Genomic DNA, 16704 nt, shown 5'->3' with positions numbered 1-16704 from the left:
GGGAGTGGCGGCCAGGGCCTGCAGGAGGCCGCGCCGTGGCGGAGGTGACGGGGTGCGGGGGACCGCCTCCCCCCGCGGGGTGAGCCCGGGCGGGCGGCGGCTTCCCCTTCCCGCCCGTCCTCCACTGCTGCTCGCGCCGGGACGGGCCCTGAGCCGGCAGGCGCGGCGGCGGCGGGCGGGCCGGCTTTGTGCGTGTGTCCGTGTCCCCGACGGGTGCGTGAGCCCTGGGGTTGGGCGAGCGGGCGGGTGGTCGCGGCGGAAGAGAGAGCTGCTGTCAGGCGCCATGCCATTGGTGTCCCCACACACACGCCCAGCCCCGGGCGTCGCCGGGCGCGGGGTTGTCACACACAGAGGGGCCCGTTCCCGGCTCCTCGCAAACCGGGAGGGCACCCCTAGGGGCAGCAACCCCCAGAGCCGGGGCGGCGAGGAGGGGAGCTCCCACATGAGCCAGGCCTTTGCTTTCCAGCCTGACCATGGGGATCTCCTCGGCTCTGCCCCGCCGCTCCGCCTGGAGTCACTGGGCTCAGCCAAGATGGCTGACAGGCTTCCGCGGGAGGAGCCTGGCACAGAAGAGCGTGGGTTCGGGCCTGCGGACGGTTCAGCAGTGGAAACAGCCAGGTGCGCCCACAGGCATGGTTTCCACGCCGTGGGGCATGAGGCCTCGGGGGAGGAGACCGCTGCACGCAGCCTCGGCCAGCTTCCAGGAGGTTATGCCGACTAGTGAGCGTTACAGCGTGCAACGCCTGCCCTTCTCCCAGCTGTCCGAGAGCGATGTGGCTTTCTTTGAGCACATAATGCCAGGTAGAGTCATCACAAATCCGGAAGAACTGAAACCATTTAATGTGGACTGGCTTAAATCAGTGCGAGGTAAGTGAGTTTGCTTATTTTTCAGTTTTAGTAAAGCCTCCTCTCCCGTTAAGCTACTGGAATGAAAAGTCTGCCAAAGAAAACCTCATCTCTGTTTATAGCAGACCATGTCTTTACAGACCAGGCAAAATGACTTTTCCTCACAGAAAATATTCTTTCAAGGATTACCTGATTTCTGGTAATCTTTCAGGCTTTCATTTTAAAAAAAAATCTAAGTGCTGTTTACTTATTAATTTTTTCCTGAAACAAATTGGTTCATTTAACAGTTCCTAAAGTTTTGGCTGAACCTCAGAAAACAAGTGTTGTGAATTTTCTGTTACTTTTGTCAAAGATTTAATGAGATCATAAAACATCTCCCATTACCCCCACTGGCAACCAAGTCTATGTATGCAGGCAAAGCTTTTACATTGCTTTAAGGGAGAGCCTACTATTGAAAATGTTTGTTTTAAAAGTGATTAAAATGACTGTGCCTCACAGTGGAGCGAGTGTTATTTCAAATGTCATGCTTTACCACCTTTTTCTTTCTAATCTCTGTAGAACCCACAACTTGCCTTGAGAGTCCCTTGCTTTCATTGCAGGCTGTAGCAAGCTGATGTTGAAGCCGCAGACAACAGCAGAGGTGTCTCAAGCTCTCAGGTAATTCGCATCTTTTCTGCTGGACCTTGTGATAAGGAAACTCAGGTTTAGCCCAAGAGGTGAAGGGGAACTTCTAGATGTTCAGGCACTAATTGCTGAACCACTGGAATTACTGAAACTGTTTTCTTCTTGACTGCGTGTCTTGGGGTTCAGCTCTGGTGACTTCAGCTCTCCCTTTTGCTCTTTATATCCCCACTGCCCTTGGGCTGCCCACTGCTTCCCAATGTCCCTTTTGTTCCAGTTGCTCCCAGGATGGGAGTCGGTGCATGCTATTGCTAATCTGGGGATCTGCATGTGCTGGTGGGTAGGCAGTGTTGCTCATCTAGAAAAACCTACAGGTTCCTAATTAGGAATGTTTTCACACAAGGAGCTGAAATTTTTCAAGGCAGAAAGGGGCTTGAGCCTGTGCCTTGTATTTCCCAGGCCCAGTGCTCTCCCTGGCCCTCAGCTTTTCTGGGGTGATGGTGTTGTGTCAGTACTGGGCAGAAACAAAGGCCAAACTTTCATTTGTTTTACAAAATAAAATTCATCTTTCCTGGCCAGATGTCCTTGCAAAGGCTAAGTGGGCAGCAGCAGACTTCCCAAATCAATGTTGATCGCTTTGGGTAGAAGGGTCTTGAGAGTGCTTAATGTGGAGGAGAAATGGCAGGGAGATTAACAAGTGGATTCAGTATTGATGACTTTACTGCTCTACTGAATTGTCAAAATTAGACGCTGTAGCCATGCTCAAGAGGAGCGGTTGTGTTGAAGGATTCAGGAGGGTCCATCTGAAAAGGTAAAGAAGGTTGGACTAGATGACCCCTGAGGTCCCTTCCAACCTGTGATTCTGTGATTCTGTTAGGCCAGAATCAGGCAGTTTGAGGAGCTGATGTTTTGTTCACTACATCAGTAGGAACACTTCCCTGGTTCGCTGGTGTGAGCACAGCTCCAGTTGGGCATCAGTATGCAGGATCACTGTTTGGCTGAAGAGCTAAAAGCTGAACGAACCTGCTCCTAGCACTGTTAAAACCGATAAGTAAAGTCAAGGCTTCTGAAGTAACTGCTGGTGCAGTGCAGCTTTGTGCCATCTGCTGTGCAAGAACTTCTGTGAGTTTGGAGAGGATGTTTGGAGGGAAATGGCAGGCTGGAAGGTGAAGCAGCTGAGGCATGGTTGCACAAGCTTTGTCGCCTACAGGGCGTTAATTTCTTGAGGGGAGGAGGAGGGCAGTAATGTCTTAAGCCACTGCCAGAGGTCACCTGTCAGAGCCCAGTGAGGAAGTAAACTTGTTAACAGAGACTGATACATCAATGGGTTAATTATAAACAGAATGAGCTGTGATTTCCAGGCAGATGTTTTGTGGCAGATCTTTAGATATGCATGGAGGTATCCCCAAGTGTTCATTCCTTTGCTCAGTGCTGCATGGGTTTAGTGGGGAGTGGTGTTTCTCACTTTTACAGTGAAACTGTCCTTTTTATCAATTTAATTTTTATTAAGATTAAACAGATCTCAACAGATTGTTGTAAAATCTCACAACAACCCCATGCAGCACTACAGGCTTGGGGAAAAGTGTCTGGAAAACTGCCTGGCAGAGAAGGACCTGGGGATGCTGGTTGGCAGCCGGCTGAACATGAGCCAGCAGCGTGCCCAGGTGGCCAAGAAGGCCAACAGCATCCTGGCGTGTATCAGGAACAGTGTGGCCAGCAGGAGCAGGGAAGTGATCGTGCCCCTGTACTCGGCTCTGGTGGGGCCACACCTCGAGTACTGTGTTCAGTTTTGGGCCCCTCAGTACAAGAAGGACACTGAGGTGCTGGAGCATGGCACTTTGGGACATGGTTTAGGAGGCATGGTGTTGTTGAGTTGGTGGTTGGACTTGATGATCCTAGAGGTCTTTTCCAACCTTAACGATTCTACGATAAGGCTAAAAGCTGCTTGATTTTAAGGAGCGTTGAGCACTCGCACAACAGTAGATGCTCATGTGGAAGTAAAATTCTTCTGATAGACTGGATTATGGCCTTAAAATATGTAAGACTTCAGAAACCTCATTACTTTCAGGTACTGTTACGAGAGGAACCTGGCAGTGAACCCACAGGGGGGCAACACGGGCCTTGTCGGGGGCAGCGTTCCCGTCTTTGATGAGATCATTCTCTCCACTGTTCTCATGAACCAGATCATCAGTTTTGACAACGTGTCTGGTAAATATCATAGAGACATGAGGCACAGAAATGAGGCCCAGGCCCTTACCCAACCATTTGCCTGGGAGACAATAAGTGCAGGATCAGCAAGGTTTAGCCCAGCAGCATCATAAGCGGCGTCACAGGTTTGTTTCATCTAGTCTCCTGCTGCTGATATAATGCTTAGGTTATAACAGTAGCAGACATAAAAATACATCTGGTGGCAGTAAGAGGAAGAAAGAGATAAGAGAAACATGGGCATCCTATTACCTCTATATACCTAGATAAGAATCCCAGCAGGTGGAGCAGAATGACAGTGTTGAAGAAGACACGTGATAACACTAACAGAGGAAAGGGATGGATGGGGGAAACTTACAGGTTGTTTGGATTTGGAGCATTAGGAACCAGGCTGGTTTGAGGATTTCAGACGGGGAGAGGGAAGAAAAACAGGCAGAGATATACTTAATCTCGTTGTGTTTTCCCAGTCCAGAATTGTGGATGACCAAATGTTAAGGCAATGGCAAAGCTCCCCTCAGCTTGAGGAGGGGTTGGACAATGCCCTGTAGCATGCATGGACTTCTGGTGCATTTAAATTGAACCCCAGAAAATTTTGGAGGAAGAGGTGGTTGCTATCTGCTTGTATTTACCCTGTGTCCTTAGGAGGCACTTTCTTGGGCCTCAGCTTGTAGCAGGACATTTTTGTTTCAGGAATCCTTGTGTGCCAAGCTGGCTGCATCTTAGAGAAACTCAACGAGTACTTGGAGGAGCAGGGGTTTATCATGCCACTCGACTTGGGAGCGAAAGGTAGCTGTCACATCGGTGGTAATGTGGCCACAAACGCTGGAGGCTTACGGCTCTTGAGATATGGCTCTCTCCGAGGGACAGTGCTAGGACTGGAAGTGGTAAGGCGAGGCGAGTACCTGGCAGTCCCCTTCTGTGTTTGACCCTCTACTTCTTACCCTGTTCCCTGCTGTTCTGGCTCTTAGCTATCCATTATGCAGATGAGTGTGGAAGCCTGGAGGAATTTAACTTTTCCTTGTATGGCTCTTTTAAGCGGTTTCCAGCTTCCGCCTCTGCCCTTTCTGACAGAATTGATATCAGGTGGTTTTATAATCTGGAGAAGAAGGTGGGAGGGATTTGGTGATCCCAAGTTGCCAGCAGGAGGTTATTCCTCTGTGGAACACTGCTAAATCCATCCTACAGCACTCTTCTAGTGGCTGCTTACTCAACTTTTAATAGAGCTGTCTGCTTTGGGTTTGTTTGGCTGCTGGCTTTCTCCTAGAGTCTTTCCTGTTCCTCGGCCTGATTTTGCCCTACAGGCCTGTACTTCTGTGTGTAAAGGCTGGGATTAGAGGTTCTAAAAAAAATCTGGGGGAGGAGAGAGCTAATAGGAAATAAATTAGGTAGCAAAAGCCTGGTTTGGTTTTATTGTGTAGGCCCAGAAAGGAGAGCTTTTGTCTCTCAGGTTAGTCCCTCTAGCATCAAAGCAGCCTTTAAGAACATGTCTTAGAGACATTCAGCCTTGATTTAAGGCTCACATGGTAGAGGGCATACTTCATTCTGGTTAACTATGTTCACTGTTTCAAATAGAGTTCCTTGTTTCTGTTTAATAATGGGAGCTAGGGCTGCAAAAAATGGCTGATCTTCTCCACCGCTGGTAAAAAAAAGCAGAGCAAACCCAGTCATCTGACATTACTTGTCCTGCTGGAACATGTGCAAACAGCACTGTGAAATAAGAAGCAGAAAAGTCTGGGGGAAGACTCAGGTAGGATATAGAGGGGAGGAAGAGCTGGGAATGGAGGAACAGAGACGAGATTGTGGGAATGGGCTGCAGCTGGTGTCCACTGCTCAAGGCTAGTGGCAACTTTTCATCAACTTGGTAGTAGAGAAGCTTTTGACCACAGATTTCTATGTAGGTGCTTTGACTAGGTCTCTATTCCCACAGGTGCTGGCTGATGGCTCAGCTCTGGACTGCTTGGCTTCTCTGCGCAAAGATAACACTGGCTATGATTTGAAGCAGCTTTTCATCGGATCTGAGGGGACCTTGGGAGTTATCACTGCTGTCTCCATACTCTGTCCTCAGAAACCTAAGGCTGTGAATCTGGCATTCCTAGGTAGGAGCTAATATTAATAATTGTACACCTGAATTCAGAGGCTGGGAAGGGAATAGGAATGGAGAGAAGAAAGCACTGATTAGCTTGCTGAGCTGGATTACCAGCATCTGCTTGTTTCTGAGAAATAGTATGATGCTGTATGTTAAAATACCTGTGCAGATATTTTATATCTGTGGTGTAAATGTCTAAAATACCTGCAAGGGCTTGTTGCTCTGCAAAGGAAGGGGAGCCAGGAGCTTAGCAGGATGAAGAGGCCGGCAGGACAGTGCCCTCACTGACAAGGGCCTGGTCGGACAGTATGAGAGCGAGGTAAGCAGGGCAGGTCTGGTGACTGTAGGTAGAAGCAGCCACAATCCAGCGGTCACCAGGTGAGTCCATAGTGACATAGTGACAAGGCAGGGCTGGGAAGTCAAGTCTGCAGGTCAGGGTCTGGGTCATCATGGTACATGGCCATGCGCAGCTGCTTAAAAACAGCTTCTGAGTTTTACCAGAGTTGTTTAAGAGAGTTGTTTGTGGGGAGCCTTCACCTTTTTTCTCAAAAACCTCCAAAGCCAGTGTGGGCTTCTCAGACAGGTTGCTTCTGTCAGATGTGGCCTTGAAAGCAGAGAGATGACTCCTAGGAGAGGATGAGTAGACTCGAAGTGCTTGCAGACCTGTGGAATATGCGCAGCAAACCCTGGAATTTGCCTGGACTCTTACAGTGGCCTTCACATTTCTCTTGGGTTGCCTTCTTGCCTGTGCTGAGAACTGAGAGTGGGGCATACATTTTGGTATGAACTGTCTTAGAGTGTTCAAGAGGGTCCTTGCCACAGCAAAGACTGATTGCTATATCCTCTTGCTGTTCTGCTCTGAAACCTTTCCCAGCTCTAACCATTACAGGAACTGCTGATCTAAACCCACACAGGGTAGCAGTTTACATTTTCTAGAGATGGTAAAGATGACTTGAAGCCTGATAGACTTTTTAAAACTTTTTACAAGGTTTTGGGGGGTTGTTTTTTGTTTCTGATTCCTCTCTGTTTTCTGTCTGAAGGGTGTCAGAGTTTCGCTAAGGTTCTGGAAACATTTACAACCTGCAGAGCCATGCTGGGAGAGATCCTGTCTGCTTATGAGTTCATGGATGAGAAGTGCATGGAACTGGTTGAGAGACATCTCAATCTGTCCAGCCCAGTGACAGGTACCCATGCCATTTGTGCTGTAGAAAGAGGCATTGTACTGTTTGGGGATTTTTAGCTTTAGTTTTTAGCTCTGTCAATGAGCATGTGGGCATCCCTCATATTTTTTTTACCCAGTGTTCAATTCCAGACACATTTGGTGGAAGTCTTTAAAGATGACATTTTATTTCTATTTGTTCCCACAAAACTGCTAGTTTTCTGAAAAGCAGTGGCTAGGTAAAAGATAGAGCAGGTATGTGAAGTGCCTTACAGACCAAAGATTGCCACCTGAGCTGCCCTTCTGCCTGTCACTAGAGAACATGGGCAGTAGAGCGACTTCACAAAACATGCCAAGTTTTGGAAAAGCTCCAGAACCTGCACTAAACTCCTGTGCTTTCAGCCCAGAGCATCTGCTTATTCTGTTCTCCCTCACTTTCAGGCAGCCCTTTTTATGTTTTAGTTGAAACTTCGGGCTCCAACTCAACCCATGATGAAGAAAAATTGAACAGTTTCCTAGAACAGGCCATGAGTTGTGGTTTGGTTGCTGATGGAACTGTGGCAACGGATGATAAGAAAATAAAGGCAAGTCATTGTTTGCTCTTGTGCAAATCTCTTTGACATGATTCTCTACTTGGATTTGTATTTTTAATAGGGAAATGTTCTGACTGATGTTTGGTGTAGATGTCCTTGAGTGATCTGGTAGCTTATTTGGCATATTGAGTAACGACACTGAGAGAGAATACTTACTACTGCTGATTATTCCCAGAAAGCTTCAGTATTTGGGATTTCAGTGGATGTTTTCTCTTTTAAAAAGATCAGAATAATGAATTACCTCTTTCAGTTGTTGCTGGGGTAGGACCCAAACTGCCTGAAAACTATCAAAACCAGCAGCTGAGTTGTCAGTGAGGCCAGTGTCGTGGTTTAGCGGCAGCTCAGCCCCACACAGCCGCTCGCTCACTCCCCCACCGGTAGATGGGGGAGAGAATCAGAAGGGTAACGCTCGTGGGTTGGGATAAGAACAGTTTAATAATGAAAATTAAAAGAAACAACAGTAGAAATGCAATGTAAAGGAGAACAACGAGAGGCGCAAAGCCCCGAGGGAGGGGGGAAGGGAGGGGAGAGGGGGAACGAACCGCCGGAACAAACCACACGCGCCGCAGCCGCTCACCGCCCGCTGACCCGACGCCGCGCCGCCACTGCCCCCCCCAATATATTGGTCATGGTGTCACATGGTATGGAATGAACCTGCCATTGGCCAGTCGGGGTCAGCCGCCCCCACCATGGCCCTGCCCCTCCCAGCCCCCCCTGCCACGCCACGCGGCAGAGCGCGGGAAGCTGGAAAGGTAGCTGACCCCCACAGTGAGGAGAATTAACCCCTTCTCAGCCAAAACCAGCACATTCTCCACCCCTTATTCCATACCATTTACACCATGCCCAGGTCCCATATGATGCAATACAACCGTACCAACCACCACCCCTCCCCTTCCCATCCTTTAACATAATACACAGACATCATTCCCTTAGTTCATGGACCTTCCCTGTAAAATGTCCATTAATATGTCCATTGAGTTCACGCAGTCCATGACTCTGGGCTCCATCTGTTGTATCAGTCTTTCTGGGTGGGAGAGATGGTGTGTGGCGGTGGGTTGCTGCATACCGAGTCAGTCATCGTTCCATCACTGCTGCACGGCTTGTTTCATAGTTGATCTTCCATGGGTTGGGAGGCTCGTACTCTGATATCATTGATACAACACAGAGGTGACACACAATATTATATAGCAGTTCACATTGTGCCATTCAGTTCATTGACTGTTTTCACCCAAAATCAAATCCCCTTGAGGCACACATCGGATTTCTCCATCCTCCCGCATCACCCACCAAGTGCACCCAGGTCCTCGAGCAAAAACAATCCCACGAATGGGTTTGCCTTTGCCAGAGGCAGGAAGAACCCAGACTGTTTTGCCCAGCATACTTTTTCTGTGCACTACAGGGACTCTATCCCCTTCCACAGTATGTAGGATTTCTGACTGGGCAGGGCCAGCTCGGTTGGCAGATCCCCTCGTGTTGACTAACCACGTGGCTTTTGCTAAATGTGTATCCCAGTGCTTGAATGTCCCACCCCCCATTGCTCTCAGTGTGGTTTTTAACAGTCCATTGTACCTTTCAATTTTCCCAGAGGCTGGTGCGTGATAGGGGATGTGATACACCCACTCAATGCCGTGCTCTTTGGCCCAGGTGTCTATGAGGCTATTTCGGAAATGAGTCCCATTGTCTGACTCAATCCTCTCTGGGGTGCCATGTCGCCACAGGACTTGTCTCTCAAGACCCAGGATAGTGTTCCGGGCAGTGGCGTGGGGGACAGGATATGTTTCCAGCCAGCCAGTCGTTGTTTCTACCATTGTAAGCACATGGCGCTTGCCTTGGCGGGTCTGTGGGAGTGTGATATAGTCAATTTGCCAGGCCTCCCCATATTTATATTTCAGCCATCATCCCCCATACCACAGAGGCTTTACCCGCTTCGCTTACTTGATTGCAGCGCATGTGTCACATTCGTGGATAACCTGTGCAATAATATCCATGGTCAAGTCCACCCCTCGATCACGAGCCCACCTGTATGTTGCATCTCTCCCTTGATGGCCTGAGGTGTCATGGGCCCACCGAGCTAGAAATAGTTCACCCTTATGCTGCCAGTCCAGTTCCACCTCAGCCACTTCAATCTTGGCAGCCCGATCTACCTGCTGGTTGTTTCGATGTTCTTCAGTGGCCCGACTCTTGGGGACGTGAGCATCCACATGCCGTACCTTTACAACCAGTTTCTCTACCCGGGCAGCAATATCTTGCCACAATGTGGCAGCCCAGATGGGTTTGCCTCGGCGCTGCCAGTTGCTTTGCTTCCATTGCTGCAGCCAGCCCCACAGGGCATTTGCCACCATCCAGGAGTCAGTATAGAGATAGAGCACTGGCCACTTTTCCCGTTCAGCAATGTCTAAGGCCAGCTGGATGGCCTTTACCTCTGCAAACTGGCTCGATTCTCCTTCTCCTTCGGCAGTTTCTGCTACTTGTCGTGTAGGACTCCATACAGCAGCCTTCCATCTCCGGTGCTTTCCCACAAGGCGACAGGACCCATCAGTGAACAGGGCGTATTGCTTCTCATCTTCTGGCAGTTTGTTATACAGTGGGGCTTCTTCAGCACGTGTCACCTCCTCCTCTGGTGATAATCCAAAATCTTTGCCTTCTGGCCAGTCCATAATCACTTCCAAGATTCCTGGGCGACTGGGGTTTCCTACTCGAGCCCGCTGGGTGATCAGTGCAACCCATTTACTCCACGTAGCATCAGTTGCATGGTGTGTAGAGGGGATGTTTCCTTTGAACATCCAGCCCAGCACTGGCAGTCGGGGTGCCAGGAGCAGCTGTGCCTCAGTACCAACCACTTCTGAAGCAGCTCGAACCCCTTCATATGCTGCCAATATCTCTTTTTCAGTTGGAGTATAGCGGGCTTCAGACCCTCTGTATCCCCGACTCCAAAACCCTAGGGGTCGACCCCGGGTCTCCCCAGGTGCTTTCTGCCTGAGGCTCCACGTAGGGCCATTCTCCCCGGCTGCAGTGTAGAGCACATTTTTTACATCTTGTCCTGCCCGGACTGGCCCAAGAGCTACTGCATGGACTATTTCTCGTTTAATCTGTTCAAAGGCTTGTCGTTGCTCAGGGCCCCATTTGAAATCATTCTTTTTCCGGGTCACTTGATAGAGAGGGCTCACGATCAGACTGTAATTTGGAATATGCATTCTCCAAAAACCCACAACGCCCAAGAAAGCTTGTGTTTCCTTTTTGCTAGTTGGTAGAGACATGGCTGCTATTTTGTTGATCACATCCATTGGAATCTGACGGCGACCGTCTTGCCATTTAATTCCCAAGAACTGGATTTCTCGTGCAGGTCCCTTCACCTTACTTTGTTTTATGGCAAAACCAGCTTTCAGAAGGATTTGGACTATTTTCTCACCTTTCTCAAAAACTTCTTCTGCTGTGCTGCCCCACACAATGATGTCATCAATGTATTGAAGGTGTTCTGGAGCTTCTCCCTGTTCCAGTACAGTCTGAATCAGTCCATGGCAAATGGTAGGACTGTGTTTCCACCCCTGGGGCAGTCGATTCCAGGTGTCCTGGACGCCCCTCCATGTGAAAGCAACCTGTGGCCTGCACTCTGCTGCCAGAGGGATTGAGAAGAATGCATTAGCAATATCAATTGTGGCATACCACTTGGCCGCCTTTGACTCCACTTCGTATTGAAGTTCTAGCATGTCTGGCACAGCAGCACTCAACGGTGGAGTGACTTCATTCAGGCCACGATAGTCTACTGTTAGTCTCCACTCTCCATTAGACTTCCGGACTGGCCATATGGGACTGTTAAAGGGTGAGTGGGTCTTACTGATGACTCCTTGGCTCCTCAGTTGGTGAATGAGTTTATGGATGGGGATCAGAGAGTCTCTGTTGGTGCGATATTGCCGCCGGTGCACTGTTGTGGTGGCGATTGGCACCTGTTGTTCTTTGACCTTCAGCAACCCCACCACAGAAGGGTCCTTTGAGAGACCAGGCAAGGTAGACAGCTGTTCAGTTTCCTCCGTCTCCAAGGCAGCTACACCAAAAGCCCACTTGTAACCTTTTGGGTCCTTGAAATACCCTCTCCTGAGGTAGTCTATACCAAGGATGCACGGAGCCTCTGGGCCAGTCACAATGGGGTGCTTCTGCCACTCATTGCCAGTTAGGCTCACTTCGGCCTCCAATACAGTTAGCTCTTGAGATCCCCCTGTCACTCCAGCAATGCTGATGGGTTCTGCCCCTATATAGTTTGATGGCATTAAGGTGCACTGTGCGCCAGTGTCCACTAAAGCTTTATACTCCTGTGGGTCGGACGTGCCAGGCCATCGGATCCACACAGTCCAGTAAGCCCGGTTATCCCTTTCCTCCACCCGGCTGGAGGCAGGACCCCTCTAGTCCTGATCATGGCAGTCACAACTCACTTCCTGTAAATGTGGATCAGGAGTCCCTCTATTACACTTAGAAATAAAATCTGCGCTTCTACTCCTCTGTCTGGGGACTTGCTCGCTGGAAACTGGAGCAGCAGCTTTCCTGGAAGAGCCTCCCTGAGTGACTGTTCTTCCTTGCAGTTCATGTACTCGTGCCTGTAGGGTCGAAGTAGGCTTGCCATCCCACCTCATCATGTCCTCTCCGTGGTCATGCAGGTAGAACCATAGGGTGGCCCGTGGTGTGTATCCCCTTCTTTGAGCCAAAGGACGCTTATTCCTAACAGCTGAGACACTGCTCTGTCGAGGTGGGGAGTAGGACAGATCTTCTTTGAGTTGCTGGACCTCTTGGGATAGTTTCTCCACAGCAGAGACAAGCGAGGAAGAGATATTTGTGTCAAAATCCCGGAGTCTATCTATCACCTCTGCCACCGTTGGTGTCTCGTCATCTTTCCAGGACATCACTGCAAATGAGTTTGCATGCGAAGATGGTGCGCTCCGTACAAACTTCCGCCACATGGGTCGTGTGCACTCGGCTTCATCTGGATCTTTGGATGACCGTTGATCATCCAGGTCACCATAAATCACCTCAAACACAGCTAATTCCCTTAGATACTGGATGCCTTTCTCCATAGTTGTCCATTTTCCTGGGCGATATGTAACATCTTCTTTAAAGGGATACCTTTCCTTCACTCCAGACAGGAGTCGCCTCCAGAGGCTGAGGGCTTGTGGTTTTTTTCCAATTGCTTTGTCAACGCCCCCTTCCCCAGAAAGGGATCCCAATTGTTTGGCTTCTTTTCCCTCTAGTTCCAGGCTACTGGCCCCATTATCCCAGCATCGGAGCAGCCAGGTGACAATGTGCTCACCCGAACGACGGCTATAATCTTTTCACATATCTCGCAACTCGCTTAAGGACAGGGATCGGGTGGTCTCTATTTCATTTATTACTTCTCCCTCCTCTCCCCGCGATGGCCCTGGTTCTTCATCATCCCGTTCTAAACGAGTTGATGGCCGCTTCCAATATTTCGTCTTGTGTATGGGGGCAACTGATACTGGTACGGGTTTATTTTCTGAGCTAGCTCCGGTACTTGTTGTGGGGGTTTGAGTGGCTGCAGTGCCTGTTGTCAGGGCTGGATTGTCTACAGTGCCAGTCACTTTGCATTTCAATCCAGAGACATTCTCTTCCCCCTGGGGGCACTGAATACCGTTGAGCAGGGCTCGGTATGCATGGGCCAGACCCCAGCACGTTGCAGTTATCTGTGTCTCTCTGGAGTTCCCAGCGTAACAACATACTTTCTCCAAATATTCTACTAGTTTTTTAGGATTCTGCACTTGTTCGGGAGTGAAACTCCAAAGCACTGGGGGTGCCCACTGCCCTAGGTATTTGCCCATGCTATCCCACATGCCCTGCCACTCGTAACTATCAAGCCTCGGGGCAGATCTCTGGGTGATATTCTTAAGTTGCTTAGTCAAAACCAAAACAACATGCCCAAAAACTAACAATAAGTGCACCTTAACCACCCAAGGATGTTCAAGATACAAAAAGGTTGTTGTAACAAAGGCACAGACATCATAGAACAAAGTTGCAAAGGTATTATTCTGTATTTCCTCCATATAAAATCTCTCAGAGGAGGAGGTATAATTGCTAATTGCCTCAACAAGGTGGTATCCGAAGTACAGTAACAGTTTCAGCAAAAACCCCAAATACCAGATAAAGCTGAAAACGAGTGTTTGTATAACAAATCTTGTAGGCAAAACATTACTAATCACAGCAGAACACAGCAGACTCAAACAACCAACACCGATTTTTAACACCAACTGCAAAAAGGACAACATGGTGCTGGGACCAGCAGCTGTTGTTATCTCCAACCCTCGGGCCCCACGTTGGGCGCCAAAAAGACTGTCGTGGTTTAGCGGCAGCTCAGCCCCACACAGTCGCTCGCTCACTCCCCCACCGGTAGATGGGGGAGAGAATCAGAAGGGCAACGCTCGTGGGTTGGGATAAGAACAGTTTAATAATTAAAATTAAAAGAAACAACAGTAGAAATGCAATGTAAAGGAGAACAACGAGAGGCGCAAAGCCCTGGGGGAGGGGGGAAGGGAGGGGAGAGGGGGAACGAACCGCCGGAACAAACTGCACGCGCCGCAGCCGCTCACCGCCCGCCGACCCGACGCCGCGCCGCCCCCGCGCTGCCACTGCCCCCCCCCTCAATATACTGGCCATGGTGTCACGTGGTATGGAATGAACCTGCCATTGGCCAGTCGGGGTCAGCCGCCCCCACCATGGCCCTGCCCCTCCCAGCCCCCCCCTGCCACGCCACGCGGCAGAGCGCGGGAAGCTGGAAAGGTAGCTGACCCCCACAGTGAGGAGAATTAACCCCTTCTCAGCCAAAACCAGCACAGCCAGGAGTGAGCGAAGTTCTTTAGGCCAGCGTGACACGGTGTTAGAGCCAGAGACTGTGGTCCTGGAGAGCAAGAGGAGGAGAGTGATTTGTGTCTGCCCAGTGAACATGAGTCTTTTACACTGACCCATGTTTCTTCCTGTCCCAGTTCCCAAACCGACCCTTGCAGTATTAAACTGGAGGAGGCACATCCCCACTTCTTGGGAAACCCAAAACAGCTTTGGAGAGACTGCCTATGCCTATGTTCTTTCTATCTGGGGTACTGTCAAGCTTGAAGAGTTGATGTATCGCTTTACTGCACAATGCTGCCAAGAACACGTTATTACTAGCTTCCAAGAGGCAGAGGGTGTCAAGGGAAATCAGAAGTTGATGTTATATGTAAAGAGTCAAGGCTCTTTTTCTCTTCATGCCACAAAGCATGGAACCCAGGAGGTACTTGGTTCATTTGGATCTCTTTGATTCATCAGATGCTGTGGAGCCTGCGGGAGAGAATCACAGAAGCCCTCACTCACGACGGCTATGTCTACAAATATGACATCTCTCTCCCTGTGGGAAAGCTGTATGATCTCGTGACTGACACAAGGGCTCGGCTGGGCTGTAGTGCCAAAAACGTGGTGGGCTACGGCCACTTGGGTAAGTATAGATGCTGGGAAAGGAGGTGATTGTTCTTTTGTGCTCCAGGTTTTGCTGTGCGACTTCCTAGTAGTTTTAAAGGTTGTTTTTAGATTGGTAAGAGGCATAGACTAAATAGCCAAGAGCTGTCAGAAGAGGAGGATGCATAAGGATCTTTGTGTTTGAATTTCATTGCTTTCAAAGCGTATTCCATATATTAATGGCAGGTTGTTAGACAGCCAGCCACTGAACTGGTCATTTGTATCTTCTTGCTCTGTACTCTCTATTTAAGTATGTAGGTTGTCTAATTGGACCATCAGTTGATTAATGCACTTAGACACATTTGGTAGATAAACACTTTCGTGTCCAAAGTGAGTAGTCATATTGGAAATCAATTACATCTGAGCCATTAACCCTCCGAAAGCAAGTGAGAAAAGTAATGCAAAGGAAGGCCGGTACATTTGTCAGAATGCTTTGAAACTAATTTGATTTTACATAGAGGTAAATTGGTAGCTTAGCAGAGCTGTTCTGGTTTTTTTTAAAAAAAAACACACAAAAAAAACAGCGACAAAAAAAACCCAGCACACTCCTTGGCATTCTTGATTTGAGATTACTTGAAAGACAAGTCTGCATGACAAAGGCTGGCTTTGGTAGGTCTTGGTGTTGAGGATTAGGCTGTGTACTTTGAAGGGCTGCAGGAAGAAGTTCCAGAGTGAGAATGGGTGGGTTGTGTTTATCTTTTTGTGTGTTGTCTTCTGAATACCCAGCAACTATATGCTTAATCAAATACCATAACATACGCAAGTGGCAAAAGGAGAAAATGTTCCGCTTGGTTTGTTTCTGTTTACACAGTGCCAAAGCGCATTTAGAACATTGCACAAACACAATAGGGAGGTAGAGGTGGTGAAGGGCTGTATTGAAGTCTAATCATTACGAAATACCATTAGGAAAGTCTTTGGCTCTCTCGGTAGTGCGACAATAATTAATGCAACACAGTCGTTTGGATTATAAAATCACGAATAGGAATTTGGAAGTAGCTTAACTGAGGACACCTCCTCAAATATTGTACTGACAGCATGGAAAAACAAATATTCTAGCTGAATTATTTGCACATGGAGGGGCCTGGTGTTTGTAGAAGGACAGTAACTTGTCCTTTTTTGCAGTTTGGAGGCTAACAAAGGCACTGTTGTTTGAGTACGTGGAGGAGACAGTAATGAGTCACCATTGCAGGGCTACTGAGTTTTTCTTACAGACCCACCTCTGCAATATTTTCTTCCAGGAGATGGAAATTTGCACTTGAACATCACGACGGAGTGCTATAGCTGTTCCCTGCTGGATGCCATTGAGCCATTTGTGTATGAGTGGACTGCAAGATACAATGGCAGCATCAGTGCAGAGCACGGACTGGGCTTCAAGAAAAAGCAGTTCATTCAGTACAGCAAACCCAAAGAGGCAGTCTTTCTAATGCAGCGTTTCAAAGCCATGTTAGACCCCAAAGGGATCCTCAATCCGTACAAGACGCTGCCCTCCAGTTCCTGAGAGCAACATGCACTGAGAAGCGAGCAGATACCATCCATGAGGATGGCATCTCTAGCTCAGTAACTGCACTTTAGCCATAGACAAACTGATGGATCAAGCAAGCATGTGGAATGCTCCTTGTTTTATTTCCTTAGCGTGATGGAACAAGTAAAGGAATGTGGTTTCTCTTTCAGGGGTGCCCACTATTTCTGAATAAGAGCATGTTACTGGT

At 48.8% G+C, this 16704-nt stretch overlaps 1 protein-coding gene across 4 annotated transcripts; it reads left to right on the top strand.

Moving 5' to 3' along the window:
* The first annotated feature begins 10 nt into the window (after positions 1-10).
* D2HGDH (D-2-hydroxyglutarate dehydrogenase) lies at positions 11-16704 on the top strand. Of its 4 annotated transcripts, none has more exons than XM_075099604.1 (10): positions 11-79; positions 467-867; positions 1446-1503; positions 3536-3675; positions 4363-4556; positions 5600-5768; positions 6799-6942; positions 7359-7501; positions 14810-14975; positions 16234-16704. In XM_075099604.1, exons 2-10 carry the CDS (start codon positions 474-476, stop codon positions 16491-16493), a joined length of 1668 nt encoding a protein of 555 aa, XP_074955705.1. In that variant the 5' UTR covers positions 11-79; positions 467-473; the 3' UTR covers positions 16494-16704. The 4 variants fall into 4 exon arrangements, with proteins under 4 accessions (XP_074955705.1, XP_074955706.1, XP_074955709.1 ...); XM_075099605.1 differs by having other exon boundaries at positions 55-213; XM_075099608.1 differs by lacking the exon at positions 11-79 and adding an exon at positions 117-213 and having other exon boundaries at positions 1405-1503.

The sequence above is a fragment of the Phalacrocorax aristotelis genome, chromosome 7, assembly GCF_949628215.1.
Source record: "Phalacrocorax aristotelis chromosome 7, bGulAri2.1, whole genome shotgun sequence".
Classification (NCBI taxonomy): domain Eukaryota; kingdom Metazoa; phylum Chordata; class Aves; order Suliformes; family Phalacrocoracidae; genus Phalacrocorax; species Phalacrocorax aristotelis.
This window is presented reverse-complemented; position numbering and strand designations above follow the sequence as displayed.